The sequence below is a fragment of the Siphateles boraxobius genome, unplaced genomic scaffold (genome assembly GCF_051911475.1).
Source record: "Siphateles boraxobius isolate OS27281-9 unplaced genomic scaffold, OSU_SipBor_1 68, whole genome shotgun sequence".
Classification (NCBI taxonomy): Eukaryota; Metazoa; Chordata; class Actinopteri; order Cypriniformes; family Leuciscidae; genus Siphateles; species Siphateles boraxobius.
Genome location: NW_027509195.1, coordinates 13,712,107 through 13,728,356, shown reverse-complemented (window position 1 = coordinate 13,728,356; position 16,250 = coordinate 13,712,107). Strand labels below are relative to the sequence as shown.

The following is a 16,250-nucleotide window of genomic DNA, read 5'->3' as shown; positions in this document are numbered from 1 at the left end:
AATTAATAGTGTGGTCTGTCTGCCTGAAAAGATCAGATTTGAGAAAAAAATCTGATTTTCCTGCAGTCTGAACATAGGAGTTGTTTGGTTATGATCCTAGGAAGTAGCCTTTAACTTCTGGTGACATGCAAGCCTTATTCAGACTGTCAGGCCAAATCTGATTTTTGTGCATATCCGATTGAAATCCGATCATATTTATCAAGTGTGAACAGCAAAAATAAAGCTACATTCATATGCAGTGGTTTGAGGTCTGATTCAAATCACATTTCTGGAAATCCGTTGAAGTCTGACCGCTCTGATCGGATTTTTCGTAGCTTCACTTCACGTCAGACGATGTTTGTAGAAAAAGTGCTGAACACATTTGTAGAAGCAAGGTTGTGTTGTTGCAAAGTGCGAGTTGAGCAGAACATTACAATATAGCTACACCTGGTCTACACACCTCTTTGAGATTTGAGACCAAATAAAGCCGCGCATTCCAGCTTCCTAAATTTCTGCCACTGCTTCATAAGACATAAATAATCCAAGCGCCAAGGTTCTGTTGTTAGAGGACGTCTGTATTGCAAATTTTGTTGCTGTTGTGTTTTTTTACTTTATCGGCATACACACCAAATCAATGTGATTGTCAAAGGAACCAATGCAGATATTCAGTAAAATGAAAGAGAGCCACGGGACACACGATTCGGATCTGAACCGTTGACAGCCCAGTGTGAATGTAGTCTCATTCGTTCTAGAACAGTTACTTGGATTTGGCCAGCATTACATAAAACAAGGCACAAGAGTTTAAGCAATGCATATATTTCCTCAAAATTAGTATCCATTAATGATGATATGACGGATTACATTCAGTTTTAAGCCCTTTCAGAATTTTAGATAATTAAAAATGGCAAAAATTTACAAAACAGTAAATCCCAAACATCCGTTCAACTGAGAACTATAAATTACATGTTCAAGAAATTGCAAAATAAAATGAAAGTAAATGCCAAACCTGTTTATACTCTACTCTGATGTTTTGCTCTAATCATCTTTAAAATCTTTATCTCTAAAGATCTTGTATATGCAGGCCATATGTTAAGATGTGTAATCCCGCCCACATCCTCCTCAGGCCCCGCCCCTCTCTTGTGGTTTACAGAAAGAGTAAAGTGCTGGTAGCTGATCCAGAGGTGTTCAGGAAATGCACACATAAACCACACGGAAATACTATGAAGAAGAAAAAAAAGCTGCAAACCCAAGAGTAAATATATATAAAAAAAACTGTACAAAGTTTACAACATCAAAACAATCATCTCAGGATATTACAACATATAAGTAGAATTAAAACAGAAACCATCTCAGGTTAAAACAATTAATTAAATCCAACAATTTGCCATATATAGCTATCCTGGAGTCTACTTTTATATTCCAAAAGCAAGATTAGATGATCCTAAATCAATCACTGTAAACCTATTTCTAAATCTCACACACAAATGTGTAAAAGACACACAAATGTGTAAAAGCAAAAAAAAAAAAAAAAAAGATAAAAAAACTTCTCTCAAGTGTATCTCGTTGCATATAAACTAGACGGTCTGAGCGTACTCTTTAGCCAGAGTTAGGTTCCCTTTGCAGTTTTGTTATTCTGACATACAAAAATATTTCACCTTCACAGGTGATCAAGTATTCAGCACTGAGAAAGTCAAGAAGTTCAGCTAATTCTCCCACAAGCTTGACTTGTGTAAGAGAAAAAATAACTGTAAACCTGGCAGATCGTTCATGAAATATACTACTGCATTTCTTTAAGAGTCCAACACCACTATACGACCGTAGAAATCACCACTTTGGAAAGATGTTAGTGCAGTTTTTATTGTGTTGAACAGCCATTCAAAAAAAAACAAAAGGTGGCTGTCACTTCCTCATAATGCTTTCGATTCCCGTTCAGAATCTGTAGGATTGACCATCATGGCCTGACATGTGACCTTGCTAACATAAAGACCCCAATTAGAGAGGGCTTGGATAGCGCGTCCTCCGCCTTAGTGAAGTACGATGCCTGCAAGCTGCATGTTAGCGTGTATATTTCTATAGAGTTGAAGTCAGGGCTGGAGAGAGACACCAGCGTAGTTCAGGACACGTGGAGTACAGATGCAAGATACTGGAATCGTGGGTCTAAAAGCTATTTGGACTGAGATAATGATTTGGACTGTACTCAACTGAAACTGATGGTCTAGTTTTGATCATAACTACAGTCATATGGTCATTGAATGGTACCCTGTGTGCCTCTAAACAGGATATGTCATGTGGTGAGGTATCAAAAGGTGGCAGGTGTCTGAAAGTAAAAAAAAAATTGACCCAAGTCAAACTGTAGTCTAAATATTCTACATATCTCGCTTCCAGGATCTACTTCCTGAGGATAAATAAGGCACAGACGACCTTGTCAGATGCTGAATTTCGCAATAGACTTCCTACACTGCAGCATTATATACACATTTACAAGCTTAGTCGCATCTATCTGATTTGTCATTTGCAATTACTAGAAACTGACTAAAGTGAGAAACAGAAGACTTTCACCACAATACACACTTTCATGGTTTGTTAGTGGTTAGATGTTCAAAGCATTAAATGCAACTCCTTGTTAAAAACCTAGTTATAATGCACTACATAGTTTCACCTGAGGGAATGTATGCCTACTAAGAGCCCGCAATCACATTACCCAACATTCTCTGTTCCAGGGGATAGCAGCATAGTAGCAGAGAGAATAAAGTAGAAAAAAAGTAGAAACAAGTTCAAATAAAGTTGATGAAAGAGCACCATATCCAAGAAATACATGTAGATAAAAAAAGGTGAGAGTGAAATGAATGTGAAAGTACAGCGAGCAGGCAAGTAGTGTTCATGAATACGCAGGAACATTTCCCATCAAACCTTTTGTTCATATGTGCGGGGCCTTTAAATGTTTTGGGTAAGTGTTATTTGCACAGGAACCTTTGCAAACCCTGAATGAAAATTAGCGAGACTAAAATATCAAGATATGATCTGTAAATTGTCAGTATTCCTAAAAGTGACCCTTAGTCACTGCTGTCGTCTTCATCGTCGTCGTCCGACATGTTGTTGCTGGAAAACTCAGAACCATGCCGGCTGTCCAAGTGCGAGGGAAGGGTGGCGCCCGTGGAGAGCTGCTTGTAACAGAACTCGCACACACGCACTGGTTTGGACGACTGACTGGGTAGCAGGAACTTCTTCTCTGAACAGGGGCCGCACACGACGAAGCCGCACTTCCGGCAGTGGTGACGGCGGGTGACCGGGTTGAACTTCATCTTCTGGCAGCGCATGCACACGGTCGCTTCCGAGTCGGGCACCCAGACCGCTGCATGCTCGCCGGTGGGAGATTTCCCGCTTTTTTCCAGCAGGTCCGAAACACACTTGCTGATGTGGCTCATCCACTCGGACTTCTCTGTTGCCGTTGCAGCATAGACGGCGAAGGATTTGGTGGGTGTTTTAATGAGCCAGCCATTGCGTAGTTCGCCCTCATCCTCCACAGTGTCTATGGTGACGCTCTCCAGAGGGATGATGTGCTGCTTATTGTATTTCTTCTTCAGGATGACGATGTTGCCGTACACCAGGATGTCATTGAAGAGGAAGAACTGCCGGGCTTTGGGCTTTTTGCGGCACAGCTTTGTGAGAACACCCTCCCCGATGAGCACTCGACCTGGGATGGCCAGCGGTTGACCTGCAGTGCCAAAGCATGCTTCCACAAACCCAATGCGCTTAGAGTTGGCCTCACTGTTTGCCAAGCGGTCCACCATCTTTCAGACACCTGGGAAAGAAAAATAGAAAAATAAAAAAGTTATAATAGGAGCAGGAACAGAAAGTGATTATAAAAATAGCTGCAAGCAGCCATTACAGGGGCCAAGCGCAAGCAGCGGCAACAGATGCCATCATGGGTGGGAGTGGTAGACCAACTGCAGCAAGGAGCAATTAAAGACATTTTACGAGAATATTGGCAAAATGGCTGAAAAATCATATACATTTACTAAAAATATGATTTAATGGTTTATCACTTTCGACAAATAGGTGGCGCAGTTACGAAATAGATGTGATATGGTCAGAGTGAGGTGAAAATGACACATACACAGTTTAGTGTCAGAATGTGAAGGCATTGCAGAGATAAAGTCTGAATAATCATTTTGGCAGCATGCCTCAAATTTGATGCTGTGGTATACAAAAACGGTTTCGTCTATCAACATGAAATCCACAACTTTTATTCAGCACGGTCTGGAGGTGATACGATTCGAATTTGGTGAAAATCGGACAAACGGCCTTGGAGGAGTTTGAACAAGTAGGCACTTAATGAAAATCAAGATGGCGGACAGGAAGTTCGTCCAAATACGTCAAACTTGGCATCTATGTTCATGGCATGACCCAAGGAATCTATTAAGACCAGTGTCATTTCAATAGGCATATTTATTCAAAAGTTATTAGCATTTTTGGAAATTTAATTATAACTTTTGACCAACAGGTGGCGCTGTCTCGAAATCTTTTGAGTACCTTCAGGGGATGGTACTGGTGGCAAATTTCATAATGTTTCATAATGTTACAGCAATGCATTTGTTAAGTATAGCATTTTATATCACAAAACTGTATTGAAGTCTATGGGAATTTCATGTTTTGTTCTATTATAGCACCACCAAGAGGCAAAATCCCACAATTTTTTTCATGTGTCCTGAGAATGAGCCCATACATGTGTGTGCCAAATTTGGTAAATACCTCTCAATTCGCTTCGAAGTTATAGACATTTATATGAAAAAACACGTAAAAATGACTGACACATGACTTTGATTGAATTTTACTACCACTTACTATCAATATTTTGGCATTTGGGCATTATCATGTAGCCAGCGACCTATGCTTCCAAACTTCTGACGGTGATTTCATCTCGATCGGACTAACTTCTGACGGTGGTTTCATCTCGATCGGACTAACGGTTTCGAAGATATCGGCAAATGTTTTTTAAGCGCTTAATCACAACGCTACACAAACCGTAAGGCAAAACCTAGCATGTTTGGTATCTGTGGACTCGGAACTTAAGGAGATGAATCCTGTAAAAATCTGTCAACCACAGCCAGAGTTATAAGCATTTGAAAAATAGATTGTACCACTAAGTGGCGTTGTTTCAAAACTTCTCAGGCTCCTTCAGGGCGTCGTACTGATGACCCATACCGAGTTTCGTAACAATTCATTCATGCGTTCAGAAAATAGAGCATTTTAGCACATAATTCAAAATGGCCGACAGCCAAAATGGCCGAACTGGGAAAATTGGATATCAGTCAAATCGACATGACGCCCTGAATCTAACGCGACTGCTTTTATGATTTTTGGACAAATCTATCAGACGTTATAAGTAAAAATAGCCATTTTCTACATCTCCTGACCAGTAGGGGGCACTGCGCCGAAACGCAGCATGTAGCCTCAGGTCATGCTTGTGATGACATGTACCAAGTTTGGTCTTAATACGATAAAGCGTTGCGGAGATACAGCCTTATGTCTGTTTTTGCAAACTCTAGGTAAACTTTGTTTGTGCGTTTATCGAAAACGGCTTGACGAATCAACTTGAATTCCATAATTTTTGGTCCCCACTGCCTGAAGATGATCTGGTGCAATTTTGGTGAAAATCGGACAAATCGTCTAGGACGAGATCGAAAAAGTAGGCTTTTTGAACAATTCAAAATAGTGGCTATATTTTTATGACGGAAAATGACGTCATAGGGTGCAATCGAATCGCCATGAGCTCCGGAATCAGACGAAAAAATAATTTTGTTGATGGGCCTTACGGTTCAAAAGTTATTAGCATAATAAAAGTGAAATCTTGGACAGGTGGTGGCGCTAGAGAAAATGAGTTAGAGACACCAACATTGGTGTATTTAATGTTGGGAAGGTCCTCTATCAGAATGTCAAACCAAAACAACTTTACCGCAAACGGTTATATGGGCTACCATAGACACCCAGTCGGAAGAAGAAGAAACGGAAGAATAAGAACCGGAACAGATACAATAGGTGCCTCCGCACCTTCGGTGCTTGGCCCCTAATGACTCTTATCATGACAATATCAGCACACATAAGAGAATATCAGTTAAGGCAAGAACACCTCTGGTTTATCAAATCTTAACCAATGCTTTGTGGCTTTTAAATAATTCCCTGAAACTTCTCACTTTTGAGATTAATCCAATCAACGGCTACTTGTATAAATGCAAATGTTTTTTTATATACACACAGAGGTCCAAAACGCTGACACCACTAGTTAAAATGTCAATATTCCTTTTCTTTATTAAGTGTTTCCAAAAAATCATCAGCATATTTTAACATAGTCGGGCTGCCAAGTGCTCTGAGAGATTCCCTATGCTGTTTAATGCAGTTGTTACAGATAGGAATATTTCATTAAAATATATGAAAATATGAAATAAAATCAATTATTATCGATAATGAAAATAATCGGCAACTCATTTGATTGTCAATTAATCACATCTGCACGCTGTGCTCTGAAACTATCAGCCAGTCACATCAGTTAACAGTAGTGAATATCCCATTTCTATGGACAAAATGGATATGGAAAATATTGGAGGACACAGAGTGAGCTGCTGCGAGGAAGGTATATGATCCAAGTTGTCGCTTTATATTTATAAGCGCTTCAAACAATAGCATGTTATTAAATGTTGTCCGACGCTTCGATTACAAGTTCGAGAAGATGTATGATGTGTTGCTTTTTCAAATGCACGTTGTAAGTGACTAAAACTCCCAGTACTTTTAGAGACAGAGCAGCATTTACTACTGATCACAGAGCCGCTCTTCACTAACACGCTGTGCATACATTTAAAAAAACAAAAAATTCATTAGAAATTCTGGAAACATTCAAGTTTTTCTGAGAATTATCAGGCTATAAATTAATTGTAAACTTTTAATTGTCAAACATCTATATCTATTTATTTGAGGAAATATAATTAAGTTTAAATTAAGAGAGAATTCTTTGAAATATTTAGGGGTTCATATACCCGTATAAAATATCAACACAGTCTAATTGTTTGAATCTTTTGTTTTCTGAGTCACGTCAGATTGCTTTCGATCGGCTGTGGAACAACTCCCATGATTCCACATTCATTCAAGCCATCATCAAGACACGCCTTTGTTATCGTTTTAAATAAGTGACCTCTAGCAGTGAAACTTACATACTGTGCCTTTAATAGACCTCCAATACAAGCTATAATGGCAGATGATCAATTGACCAAAATATGCATATGGGAATTTAATTAATTGACAAGTAACTTATTAAAGATCTGGCAAGAGCTATCAAAAATAATTTTTAATGTATAATAATTTTCAGATTTTAATCGAAAAATGATCTACAGATTAATCGATTATCAAAAAAATGGTAGTTGCAGATAGGGATGTGCTTTTTTTGTCAATTTTTCATTTCGAGTACTGATCTAAAAAAAACGAGTGCTAAGGGGCAGGGCTTGTGTGGGGGGCGGGGCATGTATGAAAGTATGACAAGAAAAATAACTGCTAGATTATCAATAATGCATCAATGTTTTTGAAAAAGAAACTACTAAAAGGAATAGCTGTATGAGGTGAAGCTGAAGAGAACCACCAGATACTCTGTTTCATCAGATATAACGTAACATTACAACTTGTATTTGCACAAGAGGACCCAAATGCAAGTTTGCCAGTCTGGCCTGCATGCTGCTATAACCAATCAGAAAAAATGTAATATATTTTTTAAAGTCACAGCGATCATCATTTTCTTGATCGATCGTCGCTGTCACGTCCGAGTAGCCTACTCGTGCACATCCCCAGTTGTAGCCTTAGTCTCTTACATCATCACAAGAACGACAAGTCTGTTCAAAGGAGATGTTCCTGCAGAACAATACATCATTGAGGATTTTTTTTTTCTTATTGTTGGAATAGCATTCAATCTGCAGATTTTTTGATGGAGAGAATGGGTCAATGTGTATTTCTGACAAGCTTTTACAATAAATATAAAATTAATTTCAACAGATTATAAAAAATAGTTGTTATTTGCAGCTCAAATAGTAATCCTCGGATAACACAAACTGCATCTTTTTGATCACTACATTATTACAGAGTATCTTTTAACAGTACAAGAGAGAAACAGAGCTACATGAGCTATTCAAGGTAGGTCAACAACAGGATCTGATCATTCTCACATTACATCCTGTCTGTTCGCCTCTTCAGTCCCACTGTGCTGGTCTAAGAAATTAACTACACCAGTTTTTAAAAAAACAACAACATGATGTGCCAGCAAATGACAAACACCTCATAAAGCTACTGATTTATTTAATAAGCAGGTGCTAAAATCTAGTCAGTGTGTAATACTGTAGTGTCACCATTGTTTATTCACCCGCCTTTGGACGTAAACAAATTACATAATACAAAGCTTCTTCAGATGGCAGAGCAGATCATGACAATCGTACACTGGTTTAGTGTCATGCAAAAACGGTCAATCACATCTTTGGTTTTACATCATTTCCTACTGTCTGGGTTTCCAAGATACAGGGTGTTTCAAAATGGATTTGAGGTCTGTATGAGGGTCATTGTAAAGCTTAGTGAGCTCATAAATCACATGAGTTTCATTAAATCAGTTATACGCTGGGGGATTAAGAGACCAGAAAATAGAACTGGGCGTATTTCCATTATGCCATGGATAAGGTAAACCCCAGTTCTGGTTCTGTTATGACTATCATATTGAAATCTGATGATATGGCACAAAAAAATGAGCCTCAACCAAGAGAGGAACACCATGACATTTAATACATCCTACACGTTGACCTCAACGTTGAAAAACCAAGCTTGCCCATGTACAACTTCACACTTCATGCACAAACCACATATTAATCTAATGCAATCTTCTCCCTGAGCAGGAAACATCACCACACAACTAACCTTCCCCAACTAGAGTTTCTACAAGTGAAAGACCAACTAAATGCTTTTTCTGGCTTGGTTAATGACCAGCTCTTGACTTGCCCTGTTTTGGTGAATTTTAAGAAAATAAGTGTTTAAAAGGATAATCCATTCAAAAATGAAAATTACACGCCATTATTTGCTCACCCCCATGTTTAAAACCTGTATTACTTATTTTAGTAAAACCTGTATTTTGCGGTACACAAACGATGACACACATGATTTTGCGATTTTTGTGTCAATACAATGAATACATACAATGAATGTTAAGGAGGTCAATACAACTTTGGACCCCAGTGACTTTAAACGCAAGGACAAAAATTACTAAAATATTCTACAAAATAGAAGAAAGTCATACAGATTTGGGACAACATGAAGTGAGAAAATTATGACAGCGTGAACTATCCCTTTAATGTTAGCTAATTACACCATATTAGACAATATCTCACCCAATATCGTCCCAAAATGACGTGGCAGTAGAACAGAATGCTTTTCTCTCAAGACACTTTTAAAGGTTAGACTATTTTTAACATAAGTGTCTTAAAAATTGTGGGATGCTCAAATAACTGCACAAGACATGATGCAACAGCCAAAGACGATTAACTTAAAAGATGCAACTTCTCCAAGACGGTTTTATTGCAACTCCCAAATTGATTAGTCAGTTGTAGAACAACTAACCAAGCATTAACCATTTGTGCTGTTTACTTCCACATCCACAGGGCACACAATGGTTGTCCAACAAACAGTTGACTTATGGGTTAGCGATATTAAACCAGAAAGTAAAAGACAAAAATGTGTCACCATCTTTAACATGGACACTCAGCATGAATTTTGAAGTAACGTGACAGGCAGTAGAGAAGCTCTGTGTGCCTGAAACTTAGTGAAAGGACACCGCTGCCTCCTACACAACAGCACTTTCCTGACTCACTTCCTCTTCTCTAATGAAAATGAAAACTACTGCTAAGTTACTCCACACATGCTTTGGGCAATACTACATGTTAAGAATAGCCAAACATATTGCATGCAGCTACAACTATTTTAATTTCCACAGCAGCAACCAGTGATACTTAGGCATTATGATTTACACGTGTCTGCAAATTATCACACTAGCCAATCAAAAGTCAGTAAATATTGTACAACAATGCCATAGACAAATACATAACATTCTAGACATAATTAGAGACCACATACCATAATGACAAAAAAAAAAAAAACCTGCATCACAGAAAAATGAAGGCCTTGTAGACAAAACATAACACTAAAATGCCTTTTCTCTTTCACTTGTGTAAGTGTCAATGTTTTTAAAAGTTTAGTAATTTACCTCATGTTGTTCCAAACATGTATGACTTTCTTTCTTCTACAAAGGAACAAAGATGTTTTTGGTCTATACACTACACACAACATTGAACTCCACTGACTTTCATGGTATGGACAAAATTTATCTTTTGTGTTCCACAGAGAAAAAAAAAAAACGTGTCATGTGCTGCAACACCCACTCTTTTCAGAGGCTTCCCTAAACCAGCGTCTGGTTTAAAACCAAGAAGCACAAAGCATCTTATTAGCTGCCTCATAAAGGTTTGCTCTCGTGTTGCTGAGTGACATAAAGGTCAATGATTATCACTTAGCAACTCTTAGCAATGGCACATTAAGCAGTTAAAGCTTCTTTTAGGCATTTGCGAGCGACACCCTCTTGCCAGCAAATAAGAATATCAAGCTCTTGATCTACATATACAAAGAAATAACAAATCAGGAATGAGAATTGCTGTGTAAAGCCTAATTTTACCTGAAATCAGCCTCAGAAAAACTGCAACAGAAATGCATACTGCACAAAAAAATAAATTGCCACGTTCCTATGTGAAATCCTCAGATGAACACCATACAAGATGTTTAAGACACTACGCTCCAAGTATGATTTATTTATTTTATATCTAATACTCTTTTTAACATCAAGTTAAAAAAAAACACCTGGGTTACATGTCAGTCAGAATGTCTCCTGTTTGAGTGGGCAGTTCTTGGCCAGAACAAGCTATACTATTAAATTTGAATGTATTGCTACAAACACTGGCACTTTTTGCAAAGATCAATTAATACAAACATGCTTGAAAGTGCATATTAAGGCCTCGATATACTCACAGCAAAATTCGATCACTTGGACCAATGATAGATCGAAGGCGTTTACCTGCCAGATTGCACTTTTCTGGAAAGTGTGCTTTGGCAAGCTGCTTCGAACTCCCAAAACAAACTCCAAACAAACTTTGTTTTGGCCTGATTTTGTTCAGAAAGACATCACAGCAATTAGTTCTTCGATTTCACTTTAAGTATATCGGATAATTTAATCACTGTAGCCTCTCAAAGCACAAAAGAGAAACAGACATATTTACAGTCTGCTTCATTAGACTGCTCAAATGCTTATTTCTATTGCTGAAATATATGAGTCTGGCGATTAAGTCCCTGACTGAATTTGCTTAGATGTCCTGCTGGCAATGACTAAGTGAATCTGATCTGGAAGAGAAGCCTGGAAGGCTTACTCTGGACATGCAGGCCATGTAGAGAGATGTCATCCTAATTCTGCCAGCCTTCATGACAAAGGCTGATGGACAGGTGCCTGTCTCCATAATTAGACTCGCTGCTATGACTCACTAAAGCATTAGCCACAGCATCTTTTTCACTCAGGTCGCAAACCCTGCAAAAAAGCTCATTTGTCATTCACCAGGCAGGAACCAAACAGAATGTTTATCAAGCTATGTCCAATCAAATATTTGCAATATATAAAAAAGTAAAAATTATGTTTACTGACCCTTTTCATCAATTTAATGTGTCCTTGCTGATTTTTATTTGTTATAGTCATGCTAGTTATAATCATTGTAACACAAATATAGTGTTTATCATGTGTTTTTTCTTCATTTCACACAGTCGCCTTGCAGTACATCAGCTGCTATGTGGAAAAGCGCATCTTGGCACTTTCGGGCATTTGTATGTCAGATCAGAGACAGCTGCAGGTGGGAGAGGAGCAGCAGGTGCGGACCAGACCTCTTTCTTTCTCTGCAGAACGCTAATTTTGCAGGTCTAACAGCCAGCACCTGGCCCTACAGAAGCCTGAGCTGTCAATCACACCAATCAACAGGAAAAACAAAGCACAAATGGTCGCTAATAGGCATTAACTGCTTTCTTGACGCAGATTTATGTGATTATGAGTGCTGTGAGACAGTACTCTCACCTTAGTGGCATATCACAATGGTGTGTGCTGTGGATGAAATGACACATATTAGCAGGTATGTATCAGGAAGGTGACATAGGGCGGGAATGTGACGATGAAAGAGGTGGTAAAAGAAGATTAAATTCTAACAGCTTGGACAGCTGAAAGCTCAGACTACACCAATTAATTAATGACGTGCTTAGTTTCCATGTTTATCCAAGCACGTCTGGTGCATGCTAACAGCAATAAAATGATTCAGGGAAAAAAAACACTAATAGTCTTGCATTGTAAATATAGATGCACTGATGTTTATAAGATGATTGCTGATTAAACCATCAGCATATTATTGGCCATACTAATGTTACATGATGAAAGTGTTTTTGTACATTACAAAACGTGAATTTGTAACTTTGTAATTTGTACATTACAAAGTGAAAATGCTGGATGATGCAACATGTCAATGAAAACATTTTTTATGTTTGATTTACAGCTATGCAGTGTGGGATTTTCATCCAGTGATATTTCACTTTAAGTGGGGCAACCAAGCACAACGAAATAGAAACCAAGTGATCGAAAATGTCGAATGCTTTATCGAATCACACCTGGTTAGATCACGGTTATGACTGGTATGGACAGAATTTTTTACAGATAAATAATAAAAGCCTAAAAACTATACAAACTTCAAAACCTACACAAACAAAAACTGCATATCAAGCACTTCATAAAGCTGGAATTTATGAAAGGGCTGCTATTTGGAAACGATATGCCTCGAAGGCCAGTGCACATCCACTAAAAGAAGCACAAACCCTAAAACCTTGAGAAATATTAGTAAAATGTTCCAATTAGTCTTATTTACAAAACTATAGGGCTGCAACAAACGATTATTTTAATAATTGATTAATCTGTCGATTATTTTTTCGATTAAGCGATGAATCGGATTTTAAAAAAGCATTAATTTCCAACCCTTTATTCAAAAAGTGCAAAAAATACAGTGTAAAAAAATGGACTAACACAAAAAACATACACATGTATGCTTTACATCTGCCAAATATATAGGATTTTTAAAAATAAAGTGCACAAAAATATGCTTATTTTGTTTAAAGGGACCTGAGCTGTCAGAACAATAAATAATTTATTAAAAGAGAAAAATACAAATCAGAAAACTTAACTTGACACTAGGGGTGGGGGATAATGACAAAAATGAATATCTCGATATTTTTTTTCAATATCTCGATAACGATATTCAGACGATATTTTTGCAATCCTTCAAAGAAATGTGTGCAAACTGGCAAAGAAGGTCCAGATGGTCTTTTGACTTGCTGCATTTGACCCATTATTGTATAGAATTACTAGTACATAAAGATATGAGACATTATTGATTTAAACATGAATCAAGTTACTGTACTAAATATTTATTGTAATACATAAAATTTTTTGTGCAGTGCTTTTTCAGTACAATATATGTACGTAATAATTAACTTTGTGCTTTGCAAACAGTACTCTATTAGTAATAGACTAACAACAATGTGACAAACGTTACCTCTTTTTAAAAAAAAAGTTGTGTTTTGCAAAATGTAAACATTAAAACCAAACCATCTCCAGGCTAAAGAAGCTGACCCACGTCTCGCTGTTAGCTCTTCTGTCACTGGTTCTGAGGATGACTGTTTATTTTTCGCTTTCTTTGCTCATTTTTGTGTTGTTGCGCTCAAAGCTAGATAACAAGTGATTGATGAGTAACATACGCACGGCACACTGTAATGACGTAAGACGTCAGGGGCACTGAGGCATTATGGGCAGTTCCCCGTATTAATAAAAATGTTTTAGTTTGTACTAAAAAAAAAGTTTTTTTTAGAAGTTAAAAGAAGGCCTGTTCGGAGACATTTGGAGTGGGCCAGACATGATTTTGACCACTTAATTAAGTTTTGTTTTGTAGAAAGCCATTCTTTAAAGTGAATTTCGTTTTGTAAAAATTGTATCTTAATTTCAATCAATGTTTCATCAACCAATTGGCTGGATTTAATAAATAATAAGCGAAATATAGCAGACAATATAATAGCACACGGAGGCGCCCGCGCGTGAACTGGAACGCGTCTCATAAATGAACCGAAACTCAGCGTATAAATGACTTGCCTCACAGACCTGAGAACGTAAAGAAAGCTTGAAATGCTTTAAAAAAAACATTCAAATCGATAAGAAATGGGGTAGCCTACTCTCTGCTTATGTAGGCTAATCCGTATGAAGTATGCATTTCTCTCTATAGGCGCGTTCACTACATGCGAAGATGGCGTCAACATCGCCAACTGTATCTTTGCAGCCAGAAAACAATTCACAATTATTATTAATAAACAATTCAAATGTATCATGCTGCTTAAACATTACTTTTGCCTGTTCTATGTGGCAAGTTTTATGCATGCGCTTGATATGCAATATTACGATAACGCTCATTATGGTTTAGTATTTTCTCCAATATATATTTAAGTAATTAAATTAATATAAATATGCGATTAGACTAATGGCTTAAATGAACTACTAGCCTATTAGTCAACAAGAAAAAAACTAAATAAACCCTATTTGGAAGGTTATAGTGTGCGTTATACGTTTTCTCTTAAACTTCCTTAAGCTCTTTTCATGTTTGGGGGGGGCAGATTGTACAAATTATGAAATATTCGATAGCCCAATTTTGCATATCGTCCAGACAACAATTTGGATATTATCGTCTAAACGATATATCGCCCACCTCTACTGCTCGCTCGCGGAGTTCGCTTCCCTTTTGTCCAGTCCGGCGCCTCATAGATCTGCTCCGCTCCATGCTCAACTCAACTTTTTTTTATTTATACTCACACATCTCTGCGAATTTTTGACTGGCGTGATAATCGCACAACACAACGAATCGATAATGAAATTTGTTGCCAACTATTTTAATCGATTATTATCGATTTTATCGATTCGTTGTTGCAGCCCTACAAAACAATACTATTTCCAAAATAAAAATGGGTTTACATTTGAAAAGCCAAAATCCCTCAACTCACTATGTCAGCAGCCAGCTGTTAGTAACAAATTTGTTATCATATGGACCAGTGTAATTCAAATGTAGGGCCGCTGTCCGGATTGGACTATGGCTTGGTTTCATCCGCAGGACATAATTGCATTTCTACGGATTAAAGTGAGCAGCGCGTCAAAACAACGGAGTGGTTCACGCCACAAGCACTCGGGGGTTGTTTATGGTAATGATCTTCCGGAGCTATACCTATAATTATTTTTATCTAGAGCCAAAAGTGCTTCATTCAAGCCATTTCCACTCTATGTGCATTTGTTTCGCTCTCTCCCTTGCTAAAAACGTAAAGCGCCACTTTTAGAGCTGCAGATGACGTGGTTCTTTTAACAACAGTAGCAGAAACACGGTGAGCAGCAAAATAGATATGGTCTAAGTCTAACAGGAGAAATAGGTTCCCATACCCGTTTGGCATTTTTTTGTAACCTGTTTTTTTTGGGACCCTAATGGTGTCTAGTTAAGAATTTTTTATGTTGTTGAGGTTCGTTTGGTGCCCATCTTGAAGTGATGTCAGCGCTAGGGGCGAAAAATGCAGATTTTCATTTCATTCAAATGTCACTGACATGATACAACCACTCTTTATTGGTGAAAAATAGGCAAATAACATTTTAGGCTCATAACGATGTAACATTTGCTATTTAGTTTTTTCAACAGTTTCCTGCATTAGTCCAGTTTGTCAAGACCCATGAATGAGGCATCAAATTGTGCGGATTATTGAGGAGAGGAAAGATCTTATATCTTTTATAAGCGATCGGATGAACGATGTTCGGATGAACGATGTTCACATTATCGATTTCTTCATTTTAATCGATACCGATATGGATTATTAAATCTCAAGATCGATCTTTTAGTCTGTGCTGTTTTCTGTTGATGCGTGAACAAAACTTCTATTAATATTTTGTAGCACATCTGCCATCAATAAATCACAATATGCTTTGTGCTTTGTTACTTTTGATAAGAAACAAAGTTTCAACTTTCAAATGATGTCGATTTTATCATAAAATTTAAAGAATAAATCTAATTTTAGCACTATTTAATATGGCATGACAAGTGCATCCTGAATTA

The 16,250-nt window shown here is 37.6% G+C and overlaps 1 protein-coding gene across 1 annotated transcript in view; it reads right to left on the bottom strand.

The window, feature by feature from the left end:
- Positions 1-779: 779 nt before the first annotated feature.
- Positions 780-16,250, bottom strand: part of plekhf2 (pleckstrin homology domain containing, family F (with FYVE domain) member 2) — a 28,168-nt gene continuing 12,697 nt past the window's right edge. Inside the window, exon 2 of the mRNA XM_077214988.1 lies at positions 780-3,781. Coding sequence (XP_077071103.1) covers positions 3,033-3,770 — 738 coding nt within the window. The 5' untranslated portion in view covers positions 3,771-3,781 and the 3' untranslated portion in view covers positions 780-3,032. The remainder of the gene's footprint in view (positions 3,782-16,250) is intronic.